This window comes from Cannabis sativa, chromosome 5 (genome assembly GCF_029168945.1).
Source record: "Cannabis sativa cultivar Pink pepper isolate KNU-18-1 chromosome 5, ASM2916894v1, whole genome shotgun sequence".
NCBI classification, from domain to species: Eukaryota; Viridiplantae; Streptophyta; class Magnoliopsida; order Rosales; family Cannabaceae; genus Cannabis; species Cannabis sativa.
Window position 1 is genome coordinate 11,736,125 of NC_083605.1, and position 14,661 is coordinate 11,750,785.

A 14,661-nucleotide genomic window follows, 5' to 3' on the forward strand; every position below is an offset into this window, starting at 1 on the left:
ACAATAAATTTAATATAAAATGGTGATGTCCATGTGATCATCGGAAAAGTTTTTGGGTTAACAATAAGTATATTTAATTTTGTTTAAACTTATAATGTTGTACTTTACGATACTATAAAAATAGTTACAATTATATTTCTAATTGTAACTTATATGATATTTAAGATACTATTTGGTTTATTTATAAGGCATTTTATAAACTTATAAAAATAGTTTTATAAAAATAAATTTATTTATAATTTAATCTTGTGAGATCTAAAGATAAAATAAGAAAATACTTTTTAGTAACCTATCAAGTTGTTTGGCACATTAATTTTGTTTAAGCTTAAAGATTAATTACTTAAGAAAATATAAAAGAAATTAAATGTTAAATTTAATTTCGATTATCTTCTTTGGTAACGGTGAAAAAATATATATTTCTTACTTATTAAAATGATCATTTAAAAAATTGATTTCAATAATATAGCTCTTAAAACTAAAATAATTATTTGTGTAATAAAAAATAATTTTTTTAAAACTTGTAAAAGAAAAGAGAGAGAGAGAAATGAAAATAAGTTGGAAATTTAATTTTAAAGTTTTTTAAAAAAATATAAATAAAATACTATTTGGTTTATTTATAAGGCATTTTATAAACTTATAAAAATAGTTTTATAAAAATAAATTTATTTATAATTTAATCTTGTGAGATCTAAAGATAAAATAAGAAAATACTTTTTAGTAACCTATCAAGTTGTTTGGCACATTAATTTTGTTTAAGCTTAAAGATTAATTACTTAAGAAAATATAAAAGAAATTAAATGTTAAATTTAATTTCGATTATCTTCTTTGATAACGGTGAAAAAATATATATTTCTTACTTATTAAAATGATCATTTAAAAAATTGATTTCAATAATATAGCTCTTAAAACTAAAATAATTATTTGTGTAATAAAAAATAATTTTTTTAAAACTTGTAAAAGAAAAGAGAGAGAGAGAAATGAGAATAAGTTGGAAATTTAATTTTAAAGTTTTTTTAAAAAATATAAATAAAATAAAATAAAAGAGATATTTAAATATTACGTCATTAAAAAAAAGTAACAAAATAAATAAATAAATAACCTGAGGACTCATGTTTGAATGTAAAAATCTTAAGAAATAAAATTTAACAAAAAATAAGAAGAGAGTCTCAACTCACTCTTGTCAGCTAGCAAAAAAAATGAAAGGCTGACTTTTTCTCTAGGTGCACGCGTACCAATTTCATTAAAAAGGTTTCGGTATTGGCAGCATTAAATTATTAAAGGTCATTTAGATAAATATTTTAAAAAGTACGTATGGTGAGGTAAATATTTCTTTATATTTTTTTTCTCTGTGTTTCTTTTCTCTCTTTCTCAGACTCTTTCTTTTTAAGTGTCGATTCCTTTTTTCTATTCTCAACTTCTCCTATTTATAGACTCTATTTTTTTCCAATAAAATTATTATTTTTTTTATCCTGTAACGTAAAGGATGAGTAAAAATAAGGGAGTGGGGAGTTGAGATCCTATTTTCTCTCTATTTGACTGATATTTTTTTTATTATTATTATTATTTTAATATCCAATAATGAAATAATAATAAATTTATTTATCCTCTTTTTTTTTTATGTTCAAAAACATCTTCATAATGAAAAGCCAAATGAAGGGATAATTTATTTAATCACTCCCCAGAATTCACTGACAATATGCAAATGGATTATATTTTCAGCGTAACTGATAAAGAAAGCTTGTTATTCAATCAAAAGTCACACCAAATAACTGATCACACAACCAGAACCTTTAACAAAGGTTTTACACCAAACACAACATGAGAGCTTGTACATAAAATCAAATATCCATAGGAATTTACATGAACACACAAACCCAAAGAAACTTAACAAATACAAAGTTCTCAAGACTCCAGTGAACACACTAACCACATTTTAACCAAAAAAAAAAAAAAAATCAACATATCAACTCTCTGTCCCAGCAGAGACCATCTTTGGTTCCCTCACTCCCTCTCCTGTGTTTTGTCATCTTTTTCACCTGTCATTAAAAAATAAAATGATTCCACTTTCAACACACACAATTTTGTAGCATCAAACTAGTAATTTAATTTAAATAAATGCTAATATAGTTTACCTTTGGTGTTGGTAGGTGTTGAGGACACTCAAGATTAGCACAACTGTTAGTTAGTTAGTAGTTATGTTAGTTATGTTGGTTAGTTCTGTTAGATGAGTTAGTTACTAAAGTCTGGTGACTTCTGTTATGTACTCTGCTACTCTATATAAAGAGTCCCTTTGTAACAACTCATTAATTCATTTTCAATAAGAAAATCTCATTGATAATTCTGATCTTTCTCTCTCTCATAACATCAACTTGGTATCATCGCCGAAGGTTCGTTCATGGCGTCATCCACTGGAGCTAACAACTTTGCTGTCCCAACCACGATGTTCCTCCCTCCCCTGCGTCTTGATCGCAACAACTACTTCTTTTGGAGATCACAGGTTCTACCAGCCATCCGTGCTCATGATCTTGAATCAATCCTACAGAACTTGAATCCTCCTCAACAACGCATTCGACAACCTCCTGAAAGCACCACTCAGGTATTGAACCCTGATTACATTCGATGGATGCGTTTAGATCAGTTTTTATTATCGTGGCTAATGTCTTCTATCTCTGAAAACATGCTGGGACATGTGGTCAATTGCAACTCGGCTCACGAGCTATGGAGGACTCTCGAACAGCTCTTTGGCACCACCTCCAAAGCCAGATTGATTCATCTCATGAGTCAACTGCAGAACACCAAGAAGGGATCCCTGCCAGTTGATGAATATCTCCTAAAGATGAAAAATCTTGCTGATGGATTACGAGCTGCTGGAAATCAGATCACTGATGATCAACTCATCTTATATGTTCTTGCTGGTCTCGGACCTGAATATGAAGCTGTTGTCGTTAATCTCACCTCCCGTGACAATTTAACTCTTCAAGAAGTCCAATTTCTGCTACAAAACCATGAGATCAGACTAGAATCTCATGCTGCTCACCTGACTCTTGATCTCCAAGGTGCATCTGCCAACATCGCCCAATTCAAGAAATCCACTCCTCCCAATTCCAGTCAACAATCCAGAAATCCCAATCCAGGCAACAGAGGCCGTGGCACTTATCCAAACAATCGAGGACGAGGCAACTCGAATGGCAGACCACCAAATCAGACAAATCGCCCCATCTGTCAATTATGCAACAGGGTTGGACATACTGTTCAGAGATGCTACAAAAGATTTGATTTGAGTTATAATGGCCCAGATGATAACCTCAACCCTGCTTCTAACCCACCACAAGCATATGTTGCTTCTCCCTCAACCACTGAAGACTCCAACTGGTATTTGGACAGTGGCGCTTCGAATCATGTTACCTCAGATAACAACAATCTGCAACAACAAGCACCTTACAAAGGCAAGGAAAAACTTGTTGTAGGTAATGGCCAATCTCTCTTAATTAAAAATGTTGGATCTTGTTCATTAGCAGCTAGTAAGCCTCTTCATCTTAAAAATATTCTTCATGTCCCATCTATTACCAAGAATCTCATAAGCATATCCAAATTTACCAAAGACAATAATGTTACTGTTGAATTTAACTCTTCTTGTTGTTATGTCAAGGACAATCCCACCAAGACCCATCTTCTTCAGGGTGCAATTAAAGAAGGGTTATATCAACTGCCCAACTCAAAGTCTCTCCCCACTCAGTCCATGTCTCAATCGAGTACAAGACAACCTTTTCAATCTTTTTCTTGTACTAAGAATAGCTCAAATGTTTCCCTTGTAAACTTGTGGCATCAAAGATTAGGCCACCCCTCCAAAATAATCATGAATAAAGTTCTGCATTCATTACATATACCTACTGCTGATCCTAGTTTTTGTAATGCATGCCAATATGGGAAGTTACATCAATTCACTTTTTTGTCCTCTCAACACAGCACCACAACCCCGTTTGAGATTATTCACACAGATCTATGGGGACCCTCCCCCTACCCGACCAATGAAGGTTTCAAATACTATATAATCTTCATAGATGACTTCACTAAATACACATGGATTTTCCCACTAAAAGTCAAATCTGACACCACCCATGTTTTTCAATACTTTAACAACTATGTTGAGAGACAATTTGGAGTTAAAATCAAAAGCTTACAAGCTGATTGGGGAGGGGAGTTCCGACCCCTAAAACCCATTCTGGCACAATTAGGAGTCATTTTTAGACATCCTTGCCCTCATACACACCAACAACAAGGGAGAGCTGAGAGAAAACATAGGCATGTTACTGAAATTGGCCTCACCCTTCTTGCTCAAGCCAACATGCCCCTAAAACATTGGTGGGACTCATTTGTATCTGCCACTTACCTTATAAACAGATTGCCTGTCCAAAGAAACAAATATATTTCACCATTTGAAACATTGTTTCACCAAAAACCAGATTACAGTTTCCTAAAGAACTTTGGATGTGCTTGTTTCCCCTTTCTTAGACCCTACAATAGGCACAAGTTTGACTTCAAGACGTCTATGTGTGTCTTCCTAGGGTATAGCCCCTATCACAAGGGCTATCGATGCCTACATCCCTCGGGTCGAATATACATAGCCCGAAGTGTTACTTTTGATGAACTCACCTTCCCTTACATGCAATTATTTCCCCAACCGTGTCCTTCACCAACCCCTTACCCTGCTACTACAGTCACTCACATCCCACATCTCACACCAGATACAACCACCCCCAGCTCACTTCCTGACACAGCTCCCATGGCCACTCACACTCTTACCCAATTCAGGTCCACAGAATCTCCACCCTCTCCAAACAGACACATCACACAACACCTCAATGTCACACAACCAGAACCTACACCTGCCACCAACAACCCACAGCCCTCCACCACAACTATCTCCACTCACCCCATGCAAACCAGGTCGAAATCTGGTATTCATAAACCAAAACTCCTAGCTGCTAGTATAACCAGATCCAACACGCACTCTCTTGTGCCCAAATCTGTGAAAAAGGCTCTTGCCGATCCTAAATGGCATTCAGCCATGACTAATGAATACTATGCTCTTCAAAGAAACAATACTTGGGTTCTTGTTCCCTATGTTGATGGTATGCAGGTGGTACAAAATAAGTGGCTGTTCCGACCCAAAATGAACAAAGATGGCACCATAGAAAGGCTCAAGGCTAGACTTGTAGCCAAAGGATTTCAACAAACTGAGGGGGTAGACTATTTTGACACTTTCAGCCCTGTTGTCAAACCATCAACAATCCGAATAATGTTCACTCTTGCAGTCACAAACAATTGGGACATCCAACAAGTTGACATTAACAATGCCTTTCTAAATGGGGACCTCAAGGAAACTGTGTACATGCAACAACCCAAAGGGTTTGAAGACAGTGAGCACCCTACTCATGTATGCAAACTACAAAAAGCTCTTTATGGCCTCAAACAAGCGCCACGAGCCTGGTATGAAAAACTAAAGGCTGCCTTACTCTCATGGGGTTTTATCAACTCTGTCTCTGACAACTCTCTGTTCATCTCCAACACCAACGGCAACCTGTTGCTCCTACTTGTCTATGTAGATGATATTCTCATCACTGGTCACAACCCTCATGCCATACAGCAAGTCATTACTAATCTGGATAACAAATTTGCTTTGAAAACTCTCGGGTCTGTCAGCTACTTTCTCGGGTTTCAGGCTTACAGAACCAACAACAAACTCTATCTCAACCAGTCCAAGTATGCTCAGGACATTTTGCACAAAGCCAATATGGAAGATTCAAAGCCTTGCACCACTCCCATGTGCCCAGGCAACAAACTGTACACAACTCAAGATGACTTGTTTCATGATCCCAAATTGTACAGGAGTATCATCGGCTCTCTCCAGTACCTAACTCTCACAAGACCAGATCTCTCATTTGCCATCAACAGATTGAGTCAATACATGCAAAATCCGACTAACATGCACTGGAATGCATGCAAAAGAGTGCTCAGATACATCAAAGGCACCACAAACCTCGGACTGGTATTTCAACCTGCTCCATCTCTGACCATAGATGCTTATTCGGATGCCGATTGGGCATGTAATCTCGATGATCGAAAGTCCACTACAGGGTTCAGTGTTTTGTTGGGCAACAACCTTATCTCATGGGGATCCAAGAAACAAACAGCCGTTGCTCGATCGAGTACTGAATCCGAATATAGGGCCCTCTCCACTACAGCCACTGAAGTTGTTTGGATAACTGCTGTCCTTCAAGAAATGGGCATCATCACATCTCACACTCCTACCATATGGTGTGACAACCAAGGGGCTCAGCAACTCGCTTCCAACCCCGTGTTTCACTCACGTACCAAACACATCGAGGTTGATGTTCATTATGTCCGCGAACTCATCAACAAACACAAAGTTCAAATCTCCTATATTCCCACAGAAGAGCAACCAGCTGATCTACTAACCAAGGCTCTTACTCTTCCCAAATTCAACTTCCTCTGTCACAAGCTGTCATTGGAATACCCTCCTTCCAGCTTGAGGGGGGATGTTGAGGACACTCAAGATTAGCACAACTGTTAGTTAGTTAGTAGTTATGTTAGTTATGTTGGTTAGTTCTGTTAGATGAGTTAGTTACTAAAGTCTGGTGACTTCTGTTATGTACTCTGCTACTCTATATAAAGAGTCCCTTTGTAACAACTCATTAATTCATTTTCAATAAGAAAATCTCATTGATAATTCTGATCTTTCTCTCTCTCATAACATCAACTGTAGGTGAATCATGAGAAGCCGGAGACTGACCATCTCCACTCAATCCAAACCAAGAAGCAACTGTACCCCTAGTCTTAATGGCATAGTTGGATTCATTTTCCTCATCCGCAGTACCCAATGTTTTTGCCACATGATCCGACACTGTCACTTTCCCCACTGGAACTGACTCCGGTTCCTCCTTTCGCTTGTTAAATGTATCAGTTATCACCTCAGAAAGAGCTCTATCTTCATCTCCTGGCACTAACTTCTCGGCCAAGTAGCCCTTAATCGAGACTCCTTTGTCTTGCTCTTTAGTCTCAGAACTACTCTTCTCCAATTCCCTTGCCGAGTTCTCTGGACCATGCATTTTCGACATGGCTTCGCTCCCTTCTCCGGTTTCCTTCTCGTACAAGGGAGAATGTTGGTCTGTCTCAGTGGAAGCCATCTTCTTCCTGTGTTCAGTCTCAGTTTCTGAAGCTGGTTCATTACTTGTAGTGTCGTAATCTCCTGTCGTTTCGTGGAGTCCAGTGTTGCTTTTCTCGCCGTAGCCGAATGTGGATGCTACGGCATTCTTTGCTGATACTGCTGTACCATATATTGCAGAGGTAGCATAAGAAAATTTCTGAGCGTAACTGGTTGGTGATGCTGGTTTTGGAGAGGTAATATGTTCTGGGTTGCTTTCGGGTTTCTGAGTACCCAAGCTTTCTTCCACTGTTTTGGGGTGTTGTGGTGTGTAATTTCCTGTCGTTTCATGAGTTTCCATGTCGTTTTTCTCGCCGTGGCCGACTTTGGAAGCAACTACTTTCTTTGCTGATACTGCACTGTCAGCTAGAGCAGATGCGACGGCTGGGATTTTCTCAGAGATTGGTGCTGATGATTTCTGAGAGGTTTCAGGGTGTTGGGGTGTGCTGATTGGATTTAGTGATGAATGTTCTGAAGAAAATTGGTCATGGCTTCCGGTTGGTAAATGTTGCTTTGGTTTCGATTCTGATTCATCATGTATATTCATCTTATCGAAGGAACTGAGTATTGGAGTGCCTTCTATTTCCTTAGCCCCTGCAAACAAACATGTAAAAATATAAATAAGAAAATATAATACCGAAAGATCAGTCTTGACCTTAGTCAGCAGCTGGTTAGTTACCTTTGCCAGTTGGATCAGTGACCTTAGTCTGATAATTGGAAGGGGTGTGCTTATGGGAAAGGTCCTCAGGGGCTTGAGGATCCCTCTCTAATTCCTTGGTTCTTTCCAAATTGACTTTGGACTCTGACTCAGACTCAGGAACAATGGTTTTGGTTGGATTAGATTCCTTGACATCATCAGAAAGCCCAGGATACAAAGAAGACAAGAGAGCATTCCCAACTGGTTTTTCCAAATTGATTTTGGACTCTGTCCCAGGAACAATGGTTCTGGTGGCATCAGAATCAGATTCCTTGATATCAGAAAGTCCAGGAGACGAAGAAGAGAAATGATCACTCGCTACTGGTTTTTCCAAATTGACCCTGGACTGATCTGTCTCAGGATCATAGGAAGATTTGTGTATATGTTCGTGAGAGAAAGAAGAAAGAGGTGTATCTACATCTGGACCCTCCAAATGGACACTACTGGCTTCTGTTCTAGGAACAAAAGCTTTACTGTGATCAATCTCATTGGTCTTAGAAGTACCATGATGATGATCATCAGAGAAAGAAGTCAGTGGTGTTTCGAAATGGACCTTAGTGGACTCTGTTCCAGGAACAGAGGTTTTACTATGACCAGTTCCATGGTCATGAGATAAAGAAGAGCTCTTACCATGACCAGTAGTCTCACTGAGCCTAGAAGGCCCATGGTCAAGAGATGAAGCAAAGAGAGGTGTGTTAACTTCTGTTCCAGGAACAGAGGTTTTACCATCACCAGTCTCAATGGTCCTAGAAGCAACATGATGATCAGATAAAGAAGTCATAGGTGAATTCACTGGAGTAGCAGTACTAACAGTACTACTCTTAAGTGGGACTGATTCGTGTACTGTAAAGTTATTCGAAACAACACTAAATCAGTAAGTAAACCAACATTGTCACAAACATGAACCATATTATAAATTATATGTAGTAAACTAATACTGTAATGTAATACATACTTGGTGCACCGTGGGTTTCTTGGTCTTCCTCCACTTCCTCATCATATTCCTCATCGTCGTCATCATCATCATCATCATCATGAGGAACATCACGAGCTTGATCACCATCATGGGCTTGGTCATGGTCATCGTGGACATGTTTCCTGATCGAACTCCTTATCCTCCTTGCCCTTGCCTTGACCCTTTGCATTACTGTTTTCTTCTCATGGGGGTGCTCATCTTCACCTTCCCCTACTACAGATCAGATCAAAACACTTCATATTAGAAAAAGAACTGAGGAAATAGATGAAGATTTCATTAAAACAACATTAAAGAACACGAATCACCTAAATGGGGTTCGCCGGTCTTGTGAGCATGTATATCTTGAGATTGATGATCCATTAAGACTTCAAATTAACTGATAAATTTCTATAAGCAGCAGAATAAGAGAGTTATAGACAAATGTTGGATGGTTAGTGGACTCAGAGGACAAAATGTGAGAGGCTTATAAGAGAGAAGCGTTTTGCCATATTTGCATGTTGGGGGACGCGTGGCGCATTGTGAACGTTACACGTGGTGGGAAGATCAGATATTGTGAGAGAGTGAGTTACCGACATGGGTGACAGCTACAGTATAATTTGTAAAACGCGTGGCTTTAATGGTGTGAGGATTAAGATAAGTTTATTGTAATGGAAAGAGAGAATAGGATAAATTTCCAAAAAAAGAAAGTGGAAGGAAAAGGATATAATTGCTGATCTCTGCCTCTTTTAAAGGCTCACCAACCAATAATGACCAATGGGAACTCTCTAGTCGGCCAGGTAGAGAGGTGACCATACAACCATAAGCATTGCTATTAATATATAGAGAAATGCTAAAGAGCACGAGTGGTGCTTAGCACTTTTTTATGTGTCAATATTATTATTGGTTAAATTAAGTATCGGGTCTCATATAATTTAATATAATAACTTTTAAGGAGTATCACTAGCTAATCGCAACGCGATATGTCACAAAGGTGCTAAACATCACTAGTGCGTAATAACAATGCTCTAATATATAATATTATATTGATGTGAGGGGTTTTATAATGATCGGTTAGTGGTAATTTTTAAAAACTATTTTTTTTAAAAAAAATGTTAAAAAGTGTTAGTACTGATTACTATTTTTTTATGTGTTAATATTAATATTTGTGTAATTAAATATTAGTTTAATATAAATAAATTTTAAAAACTATAGCTAACTAATCGTAAAGTAGACACGTCTAGAATTTGCTAAGTACTATTATTAGTGCTTAATAGTAATGCTCATTTTTTTATGTTATATAAAACTTAATAATTAATTACACTAATACTAATAGTGTCTTTTGATAATTTTTTTATATGTAATTAATAATTTTTTATAATATTTATTAAATTAAATTATATAAGATCAATATTATTTTATACTAATAATATTTAATAATATTTTTGATTAATATTTTTCTCTCTTGAGAATTATGGGGTTCCATGTCTATGAACAAAGAGATAGGGCTATGATAGCATGTTAAAAATTATGGGGTTCATCTCAAAACTAATTGACAATGAGTGAAGTTTCTTATATATACCTTCATTTTCTACAATTTATTCTATGTGGGACCAAAACACTCTCATACATGTCATGACCATATGAGAAGAATGCATCCGATCCTTCTATTGGTTTGTCTTCTTCTGCATATTATTATTCGTATTTATTATTCTTTATTGCAGTTACCTCTCTCTTCTCTCATAATCTTATTCATTTAAGTAGACTTCTTTTTTTTCTTCTTTAGCTTTTTGACCCATTACCTTGCATTATTGATTAGTAACTGTTTGAATGAGTGGTGTTGGAATGATATCGTAGCTTACAAGAGTATTGGTTAGATGTGTTTAGATATTTATAGTTATTGAGTCTGATATTTATATTGAGAGTAAAAAAATCTTTGTACTCTTTCGATCTTTAATGCATACATTTTATTTTATATTACATTTTATTTATTTTTGAAATCGCAATACGTTTTATTTGAGTGTATTGTTTGTGCACCTTAAAATGTAATTACACTAGTTGTTTTAAAAAAATGTAACTACACTAGTTTTAGGTATGTGACACATTACCCGTTCATTTTAAATATATATTTAAAAACTCTTTTTTTTTTTTTGAAATCGCTTTAAAAATTATTTGTTTTTTTTTAAATCAGTTTAAAAAAATAATTTTATCTTTACTGTGTTGTAACTTTTATTAAAAATTTTGTTTTTTTTTTTTTCAATTATGTAGAGTGATATATGCATGTTACCGTATATTGTAAACAATAATGTTTTTATCATTTGCTTCTCCAAGCAGCATGAGGCGGAGTTAACTGTGAAGAATGCCCCTTGCAGGGTGTCTGATGGGTTCATGATCGTCAAACCAATGCATGAGGACGGTCAGTCGAGTAGCGTGGATTTTAGCGTATCCCAGCTTGGATTCAGGTTTATGAGCTACCCCCTCGTTTTTGGACGATGAAAAACACGGTTGCGATCACTGAACGGATTAGCTCGGAGGCTTGCATAGATCAGATTGTGAAGAATGGCTTCCCCACCCAAGAATACATTCGTTTCAGGGTGAATCTCCAGCTGCGCAAACCACTTCTGGTGGATTTGTTCCTCCCCATGCCGGAGGGAGTAAACCTTTGGTGTTATTTCAAATATGAAAATGTCCCCCAGGTGTGCTATAAATGTGGGGTCATCTTCCATGAGGAGGTCCTATGTCACAGGGAACATAAGATGATTACTGGTGATTTTGAAAGGGATGTGCCAATGTATAGACCCTGGATCCAACTGGGGTCTAGAATTAAAGACTGCTTTTCGGAATATGCCCCTTATGAGAGAGACATGCTAGAACAGGAAGTGGCGGCGGTTCAAGGTTGGGAAGAGTTGCGTCAACATGTTTTACAAAAAGGTGTAGGATTTGAACCTTTTCTCTTGGGGACAGAAATTCATAGGGAAGCGATTACCGAGGTGGCAAATAACGATATGGTCTCAGGCGATGGGCCATCGGCGGAGTTGCCTGGGGTGACGGCAGGGGCAGTTTCGTCCTCTTAGGAGCGGGATGGGTGCAAGGACAATAGTACGCTTGTACCGTCTGTGCAGAGTAGTGGCAATGGCACAATGCATGGGAATGGTTGAAATAAAGTGGCAAAATTGTAACTAGAAAGTGGTCCCATTATTGTGTACGGCACTTAAGTTTATTTTGCCCAATATTTTATTCTTTTTTAATCCATATAATTCAGCCCTAATCCCTAGTTGAAACACTATAAAAGGAATATGATACTCTCACTCATCCAACTATTGTCAACTTGACTATTCAACCAACCTAGATGAGAGAGTTCATTTCTTAGTGATTTCACCTCCTTCATTGTTCTTCACATTCAAAACCTTGAGTGAAAAAGTACCATGCCCACACATAGCAAGTCAAGTACTCAATCATAGTGAGTAAGACAGTGGTATCCAAATTCGAATGAGAGAAAAAAATTCAAGTTCAGATCTTGATAATGCTCTGCTACAGAAAGGAATCAAGGACTAGAGATCTTGAACGGAAGGAGTCATTATATTCCGCTGCAATCAATGTAAGGTTTTTAATCCCTTATGTGTTTATTTCATTGTTTTAGAGAATTCATATTTAGGATGTCAATTCAACATACTTGTTAGTAAATATAGATTCTGGTAAAATATTCCCAACAATAACTGCACTAAATTTGGTGATAACAATAATTTTGAAATTATATGAGTTTTTAAATAGAATTATTAGTTGTTATACTATAAATACTTTTTGAATTTTAATTTAATTTATTCAAACGATATATATTTTAAAAAAACTAACTAATATAGCAATAATAAACTAATTAATTAAAAAAATATAATTTAATAGGTTTAAAATCGTTTGTAAAATATTAATTACCCCATATACTATTTTTAACTTTTTTTTTCAAATTTATGGTTTGGATTGCTCCGGTAGTTTCTCTGGTAGTTTCTATGTGGGTTGTTATATAGATTTTGGTTGCGATTTAGGTTGCTCCGTTAGTTGCTATAAGAAATTCTATGTGGAATTCCGTAAAAATACAAAAAAAAACTGTTTTGAAATGTAAAAATAAAAAAATCTTTTTTTTTTTTTTGTATTATTAAGATTGAAAAAAATAAAAATTTACTAAATTATTACTTATATTATTAATATATATATAAAAGTATTAAATTTTGAAATTGAATATACTTTTATGATTTAATTATCACTAAACAAAATATAACCGCACGCGAAGTGCGAGTTGTTTACTAGTTATTAAAATAAGGTGCTTAAATTTTTAAGATGTAAATAAAACTCCTCCACAAGCCACTAAGGCACTATTAGGGATATCGGCGGCTAAAATACCTATACTTTAAATTTTTTAACACTTAACCACAAAAATCAATTTTTTGAGAGCAAAACTACCTTCAAAAATCAATTTTTTGAGAGCAAAACTACCTAAACTTTCATTCTGTTTTGCTTTGTACCCTTTCGTCTAAAAATCACAGTTAAGTGCCACAATGGATTGCCCACGTGTACACACATGTACACGTGGCACATTTTTAGTAGCCCACGTAATATTAATTTTAAAAAATAATTATAAATATTTAAAAAAATTAAAAAATCAAAAAAAGAAATTTAAATATATAAAAATTTAAAGAATCAGAAAAAAAAAATTTTAAAAATATATTTTTTTACTTTTTTTTTTTCTTGTTCTTCTTGTTCTTCTTCTTCAAATCCTAATCTCTCTCTTTCTCTCTATCTCCCAGCTCTCCTTCTCCTTCTCTGTTAGCCATCAACGAACCCCCCAACCCCCAATACCAAATCAACAACCAATCCTTATATCCAGAAAATCTCAAGACTTAAAAACCCCTACCCCGATTCTCTCTCGGTCATGTGCTCCTCTCTCGGTCTCTCTCGCGCTCACTCTCCTCTCTTGTCTATCAATCTATTTGACGAAAAAGGGCAGTGTGCCACAAGGCCCCATCTCCGGTCATCAATCGTTGAAGACGTTAGGTGATGAACCCTACCCTTCTTCTCTCGGTCTTGTTTTTTTTTTCAAATTTGTATTTTTTTGTTTAATTTAGAGAAAATACTTGTAATGGTGATAATTGTGGTTAAAATGTTTTAGGTTTAGTAAAAATGTGGTGGTGGCTATGGTGGTATGGTGGAGATAATAGTGGTGGTGATAATGGTATTGTGGTAGTGATGAGGGTGGTGGTAATGGTGGGACAGTGGTGATAATAATGGTTGAGGTTAAAAATTATTGTGGTGGGATGGTGGTGGTGATAACGGGAGAAGGAAGAAGAAGAAGAAGTTGGATTGGGGGGTTCTGGTTCAAGAAGAAAGAGAAGAAGAAAGAAGAAAGAAGAAAGAAGAAAGAAGAAAGAAGAAGGAAAAAAAAATATAAAAAAAATATTTTTAAAATTATTTTTTTTTCCAATTTTTTAAATATTTATTATTATTTTTTAAAATTAATATTACGTGGGCCACTAAAAATGTACCACGTGTACATGTGTGTACACATGGGCAGTCCACTGTGGTACTTAAAGTGATTTTTGAACGGATTGGTACAGAGCAAAACAGAATGAGAATTTACATAGTTTTGCCCCAAAAAATCAATTTTTGTGCTTAAGTGTTAAAAAATTTAAAATATAGGTAATTTAGCCGCTAATATCTTGCACTATTAAACTATTAATTGATTATAAAATATCATTACGCTACACTAAAAAAAACTCCTCTACAATTTAATAAACT

At 35.8% G+C, this 14,661-nt stretch overlaps 1 protein-coding gene and 1 long non-coding RNA gene across 4 annotated transcripts; one reads left to right on the forward strand and one right to left on the reverse strand.

The window, feature by feature from the left end:
• Positions 1-1,712: 1,712 nt before the first annotated feature.
• Positions 1,713-9,364, reverse strand: LOC115716021 (low-temperature-induced 65 kDa protein). 3 transcript variants are annotated; one of them, XM_061115428.1, is made up of 6 exons: positions 9,204-9,364; positions 8,878-9,111; positions 7,905-8,765; positions 6,788-7,819; positions 2,133-2,147; positions 1,713-2,036 (listed from the first exon to the last, which is right to left on the reverse strand). In XM_061115428.1, the coding sequence occupies exons 1-6, from the start codon at positions 9,256-9,258 to the stop codon at positions 2,002-2,004; spliced, it is 2,232 nt and encodes a 743-aa protein (XP_060971411.1). In that variant the 5' UTR covers positions 9,259-9,364; the 3' UTR covers positions 1,713-2,001. The 3 variants fall into 3 exon arrangements, with proteins under 3 accessions (XP_060971411.1, XP_060971409.1, XP_060971410.1); XM_061115426.1 differs by lacking the exons at positions 1,713-2,036; positions 2,133-2,147 and having other exon boundaries at positions 6,688-7,819; XM_061115427.1 differs by lacking the exons at positions 1,713-2,036; positions 2,133-2,147 and having other exon boundaries at positions 6,688-7,819; positions 8,878-9,108; positions 9,204-9,343.
• LOC133037810 (uncharacterized) lies at positions 1,994-6,950 on the forward strand. Its single transcript, XR_009687796.1, has 2 exons — positions 1,994-2,147; positions 6,788-6,950. It is a non-coding gene; the product is annotated as an uncharacterized LOC133037810 (long non-coding RNA).
• Positions 9,365-14,661: the final 5,297 nt, after the last annotated feature.

What these genes read in the sequence shown, in the direction of transcription:
- LOC115716021 (XM_061115426.1), bottom strand. Translation starts at nt 9,258, where the DNA reads ATGGATCATCAATCTCAAGATATACATGCTCACAAGACCGGCGAACCC. An exon ending in GACCGGCGAACCCCATTTAG is followed by an intron (nt 9,112 to 9,203) that starts GTGATTCGTGTT and finishes TCTGATCTGTAG; the next exon opens with TAGGGGAAGGTGAAGATGAG. An exon ending in CACTGATCCAACTGGCAAAG is followed by an intron (nt 7,820 to 7,904) that starts GTAACTAACCAG and finishes GTTTGTTTGCAG; the next exon opens with GGGCTAAGGAAATAGAAGGC.